We start from the raw sequence: 6,522 nt of genomic DNA on the forward strand, positions 1-6,522 counted from the left end.
CTCAAACTCAATCCTAGTAAAGCTTCTTTGACCAATTGTGAACGCTATTGGGCAATTAGAATAAGCAAACACATCAGTTAGAGATATTTGGAAAGAGATTGGCAATGTCTATCAGCAACTCCTAGCAATTGATCTTTCCAGCTATCCTCGATTTTAACCCTTCAAAGCTCAATGGTTACAAGTCCTACACGGGCATGCCAAATTATTCAACAAACCAATATACATCATTGAATTCTTCTTAAACCCAATGTTTCGTCAAGTCGCTGTTTCAAAGTCCTTCACAATTGATGATATGATCAATATGATCATACCATTATCAAAATCCTGGAACTACAAGAAGGCTGATGCCTTAAGCCTTTGTGAGCAAGTGTTACACTACTTCAGTGGTGTTGGAATCTTTTGTGTTTCAACAAAAAGTAAGTGTATGTTTTTATATTTGTAATATTTCTATTGACTGATATGTTTGACACTACAGTTAACCACCCAATCAACTTCTGGCTTGCTCTTCCAACAACTCCACAAAACTTTCAACTCAAAACCTTTGTGATCCGAGTGAAAGAGCTTGTTGCCCATGCTGTAGGCGTTAAAAGCATCTTCTTGATGATGGGTTCCACAAAAACTGAAATCACCATTCCATGAAGATATCTACTTTAAAGATGCTCTCACAAATTGAGCTCAGTGTGAAGGATGAGCACGCCACTGCTCAAGTCTATCAAAAATATGTTGACAAAAACAAGAACAACAATGACAACACTCACATTGGAGTGATCTTCACAGGAATTGATAATTTACAAGAATTTGAGCAAGGAGTCTTTGCCCTTCATGCTTTGGTTGAAGAGGAAGACAATGAAACTCATGACCACATGGGATTCATTGATACCCTTTTTGATTTCACTCACTTCACTCGCAATCCGACCATAGGCTCAATTGATAAAGATACCTCTAACACTCAAGGAGAGAGTGATAACAAGTCATGGGGCATGGATGATATATGTATTTGACTACTCCAATAGGATTTATATTTTCTTATATTTTATTTTATTTGTCTTGCGCCTCAGCCAAATTGCTAGTTACTTTTTTTCATCAGGGTGTTTTCCTACTTGTCTGACACGTTTTGTGACCCCAGCCAAACCACTGATAGTTGTTTTTTGATTAAATACATGTTTTTTTCTTGCACCTCTGGCGCCTTTCGCGCCCCCAGCCAAACTGGGCGCGCCTCGGGAGCTCCCTGAAAAGTCGCGCCCACCACGTGACATGTAGGCATCTGAAAATAGCACCTACATTAGAAAATTGAAATGTAGGCGCGGTTTTGTTACACCTACATGATGCAGGCACTTGGGTATTGCACCTACATTCCAAACTTCAAATGTAGGCACTCAAAAATTGCGCCTACATTTCAGATTTTGAATGTAGGCTCTTCTTTCCAGGGCCTACATTCAAATTTATACATGGAGGCTGTATGTAGATGCTTGAAAAATCCCCTGCAATTCAAAAAGGCCATGTGGGTGGCGCCTACAATTAATTTGATACACAGAAAGGATATTGAAGGACAGAAAAACTGTCTTAAATTGCAAACAGAATATTGGAGGACAGAAAAACTACTTTGAGTTCCAAACACAATAATAAAGGATGGAAAAACTATTGTGAGTTGTGAAAACAATAACAAAGGAAAGGTGGGAAAAGGATATTGGAGGATGGAAAAACTATTTTGAGCTGCAAACAGGATATTGGAGCACAGAAAAACTATTTTGAGTGGTGAAAAGGATAACAGAAGATGGAAAAAATATTTCAAGTGGTGAAAAGGATATTGGAGTCCACAGAAACTATGTTGAGTTGCAAATATTTGAATTTCAAGTTGCTAAAAGGATAGCAGAGGACAGAATGATTCCATCTGAAAGATGATGTGAAATGTTCTTTCAAATTCTGTCCTGTTATCCTTTTTGCCACTCAAAATAGTTATTCCAATCTCTGATATCCTTTTTTCAACTTGAGCTAGTCTTTCCATCCTCTTTTATTGTCTTTGCAAGTTGAAATAGTTTCTCTGTCCTCTGTCATTGTTTTTGAAACTCAAAATAGTTTTTCTGTCCTGTGTTATTGTTTCCACAACTCACAATAGCTTTTCTGTCCTCCAATACCCTGATTGCAACTCAAAAAATGCTCTTGTGGTAGGTGCAAAGGTGTTTTATGTGGTTCTCAAATACCAGTCTGACCAGTCCTGAGTTTTATGCGCTGCATCACAGCCAAAAAATGTAGGGGCTTGTTTTTTAGAGAAAAAAGTGCTTACATTGAACTCCCTATGGAGGCGCTTGATAATTGTGCCTACATCTGAAATTGGAAATGTAAGTGCTCAAAAATCACGCTTACATTCAAAATTTCAAATGTAGGTGCCTTTTTTTGAGCGCCTACATTTGAGGTCCCACAAAATTGGATGTAGGTGCATGGTTGATAGCCCCGCTAGTCCATGGACCAGGGAAATCTACCTCGTACCTCGTCCGGGTGCCAAATCATTCAAGAGCATGATCAAAAGAAACATTAATCTTGGCGGGTTCTTCTCATGTTACCTTCCTTGAATTTAACAGCTCAAACCAATCTCTGGTTGGATTTTTGATTCATGTTTACCCAATTTTATAAATCCATTGGTACTGATCTGTAGAATGTAGCTACTAGAGGCTGCGTATCAACTTGCATCTGGAATATACTTGAATGTTTGAACATTTTTAACATCAAGTTTTGATGTGATGAAAAAAGAATCATTCTGTTCAAACTCAGTAAAATATAAAAGCGAGTGAGAATCTGAACTGTTAGAACCGTTACAGAGGTTTAAAGTGACGATGCGATTCAGTGATTCCGATAAAACTCAATGCTCGAACTAAATTCAATTTCCACCTAACTAAGAAAAAATCATTAGTTTTGAGAAGATAGTGCTAGATAGAAACAGAGAGTCGGATTGATTGAGCTGCTCACATTTGTTTTGATGGATTCTTTGTTAAACTTCATTCATCTTTGGAGTATGTCTATTCGTATAACAAAGCTCCTCAGCTTTTCAAGACCATCTTTTTCTGGTGGTACAAACTACCGCATTTTTTAAAGGAACCCTTAACTTGAGTGTGGATGAATACACGCAACAGGTGTCATATTATTACCTGCTTGCTCGCTTTGTAACTCTTTCTAGTGATTTTCTTATCACAGCTAGGTCAATTTAGTGATTTGAAATATCGAGAGAGAGAGAGGGCTTGGTAAGATTCAAAAGTCAGACACATTATTCCGACAAGACTTAGCTGCGGCTGTCCCCTGAATTAGCGGGGTAGACACACTTCTTTATCACAGGTCTGGTGTAAATGATTGGACCAGGGGCAAAAAGTTAAACGAGGATAGGTGTCAAATAGATGTTTTTATCAGTTGGAATACTGTATATTTTTATCAAGGTGAACTGTTTTATAGATACAACAAGTTGATTGTCTCAGAATCTTTTGATAGTTATCAAATAGGCTTGGTTGACTGCACTGAGTCTGGGCTTGTATGTTTGTGAGGCTCCCAAAAAAATTGATGAAGTCCACTCAAAGAGTGGGAGGAGCTGCAGCCATTTGGCCAACTAACTATCCGTATTCAGCTATTGAGAATTCTTATCATGCTATCCTCAAACTGTTCTCACAAGTACCTATGTAGTCTCTGATGACATATAGCTCTTTGAATTAAATAGAAAACACACTTATAAATTATCCGTAAAAAACAATAACTAGCTATGAATAAAGCAGACCCAAAATGAATAACTTAAGAACCAGTACATGTACAATTTTTTAACAGTTGAGATAACATGAAACCTGTTTTACATAGAAGAATAAAGACAAGGACTATACGTGAAGAAGTTGATAATGCAGTTTAACCAAGATATCCATCTAGAGAGAAATTGATCACAATTTTATGATCCTGGTGCATTCCTTCACCACCAGGACATATGGCGTAGTCATCTTGCTCTTCCATAAATGAAGGAGCAAGGATGAAAGGATCCGCTAATTCTCATGTCCAAAGAATGGAGACATGGAGGAATAGAGAAAATGAAAGGATGGGAAATAGTCAAGATCAAACTATACATGATGAAGGAATTCACAATTGGATCTTCAAGAAAGAAGGAAAGGTGAGAATCGAGTGGTCGATTCGAGGGTCCAGTTAAGATTGGATTGAGTGAATCCGCCGAGAATTTAACGGTTGAGTTTAATGAGCAATAAGTTAACATCTCGAGATAGCAGAAATGATCGGAGGAAGATCCTGAAACGTCCCAAAATCAAAAAGCAAAAGAATCAGAACCTATTTGAAGAAAAACAACATCAATGAAAATTTAATACTCACCGTGTTTTCATCTTACAGCGAGCATCTTGCAACCAAATCCACAAGGCTTCAATCATTAATTGAAACAATTCTTCTTTTGTCAATGGTTCTATCGGCTCTGCAATACCAAGACCTCTAACAAAGTCCTCTTCCATTCTACTCGCGATGGAATCGGTAACTCGTCGTCCTCGCAGTTCGGCCTTTCTTCTCGGGAAGATAACTTTGGGATTCTTCAATTGATACAATAGACCTCGTGCACAGAATGTCAAGCGTTCAAGTGCCAGTCGGTCATGAGAAGGAATGAGGGGATCTCCTCCTGATGCTGGTTCGAGAGTTTCGGTAACGGAGGAAGGCCCAAGACCGTCGCACTTCCCATGTTCCTCGAGTTCGTCCTTGAGATAAGGACGTTTCGCGAAAAGGATTTCGGTCAAGGGAGGGGGTGGATCCTCGGAACTAGATAATGAGATGTCAATAAATTCGGAAGTCAGCTGTGAATGGATTGGATCAAGATTAAAGAAAGATGGGACATACTCTCGGTGCAACCTGACAGACGAACGTTTGACACAGCGGCGCCGGATCCTTTGCTTGATATGCTCGGGAATGGAAGTCGTCTTGAAGGTCTTATGATACCGCGGATCGAATGCTCCGTCCGAAAGCAGAGACGAGATATACACCATCTTACAAGGAACTAGTGAATGGACTGAGAGAAGCGAAAACGGAGAGGAGGATGAGAATTTAAAAGTACTACAAAGGTTCGGTTAAAGTGAAAACTTGGAGGTGGTCGCTTGGTTGAAGGTAGTGAGGTAGTGAAATTGAGATGATAGGGATGAATGAGATGGAAATCGATTTGAAAGTGGTGGTAGTGAAAATGGTTGGTTCTGTATCCGAAGAACTGAAGTCAACGAATTTTATGATCCGGAGATCAGCTTTTGAGAATGTGCTGATCAGCTAGAAGGCTTGTATTGGGGGAATACTTGCCGCGGCCACTTCCAGATTTGTGATCACGAGACTCGCTGAACGGAACCCCCCCAATCGTTTCATGTTTGTTTGTTTGTTTGTTTACTGTATTTATCTCACCTTATTTTGCCGACTGAGCTGGCTATGATCGCGAATGAGGCTCAGAGTTTTCCGGCTGGTGATACGCGTTTTCCGGCTGGTGATACGCGTTATGTGTGGAATAAATCGAAGTCTTGGATCTTTGGGATCATTGACCGGAGATTGAGGGAATGAAGAGTCAGTTCTATGAGATATGGATTCTTTGTTGCCACCAGAAAACAACTTACCAATCTCTGCAGCTCAAAGCGCTATCTGTTTGCTTTTCGCCAAACGCCAGCCCATGTTGGATGTAATGGGAATCCTATCAAACATATCTGCGCGACCTATGCAGGACATCATCTCAATGATCTCAGCAAGTTTCCTAATTCCCTGTGAAGATCCTGTTCGTTAGATTGATCCGAAGCAACCAGCGATGAATCCCCTTCAAAATCATTGTTTGGGACCGGCAAGCCTTTAGGAGTCCTTTGCGAACTTTTCCATCCAGCCTTAGCCCGCAACTTCTTTTTCTGCGATTGGTTCATGAGGTTGATCCAGACGCGGAAAGGTTACCATATAATCTCAGTGATTGGCGAAAATGAGTATTCGAGCTGGACACCAAAGGCATTCCAGTATTTGGAGTTAGTTGAATTGAGACTTTTCGATGTGGTCTGAACAAGCCGATCAACACATCCATTGAAAGGTAGGAACACGGCTTCAGATATCAGTCTGATAAATTCTATAGAGGGCCTTCTTTTCCTCCAGACGGTTTCGCGCTTTTGTTCAGCTGCAAAGCCTAAACACACAAAGCTATATTGCCTCGTACGCGAGCATTTCTCGGCTTGCGCCAATCACCAGTACTATATTAGCATTTTGTTTAGAATTACTGTGCTTCAAGAAAGAAAAAAAATGCGTTGCTTACTTTGTATTGACTTAGGATCGGCAGGAGACGGGTATGAAAACTGATCTTTTACATTTTTGTCTAAAATTCTCTTCTTCTTACTTACCACTACCTTCCCATCCAAATCTCTTTAACCCAACTTGATCCCTTCTTACTCGAATTCCATATCAACCACCTTTTCTGATATCTAATACACATTTTGCTCGAAATAAAAATATCACTTTTGGCCAGACTATAAGAGAATATTTCCAATATTTGGTTAT

The 6,522-nt window shown here is 39.7% G+C and overlaps 1 protein-coding gene across 1 annotated transcript; it reads right to left on the bottom strand.

Moving 5' to 3' along the window:
* Positions 1-4,343: 4,343 nt before the first annotated feature.
* MELLADRAFT_64833 (uncharacterized protein) lies at positions 4,344-5,003 on the bottom strand (the record flags this gene model as incomplete). The annotated part of the gene is made up of 1 exon (XM_007412248.1): positions 4,344-5,003. The coding sequence occupies one exon, from the start codon at positions 5,001-5,003 to the stop codon at positions 4,344-4,346; it is 660 nt and encodes a 219-aa protein (XP_007412310.1).
* Between the last annotated feature and the right edge of the window lie 1,519 nt (positions 5,004-6,522).

The sequence above is a fragment of the Melampsora larici-populina genome, assembly GCF_000204055.1.
Source record: "Melampsora larici-populina 98AG31 unplaced genomic scaffold MELLAscaffold_29, whole genome shotgun sequence".
Lineage (NCBI taxonomy): Eukaryota > Fungi > Basidiomycota > Pucciniomycetes > Pucciniales > Melampsoraceae > Melampsora > Melampsora laricis-populina.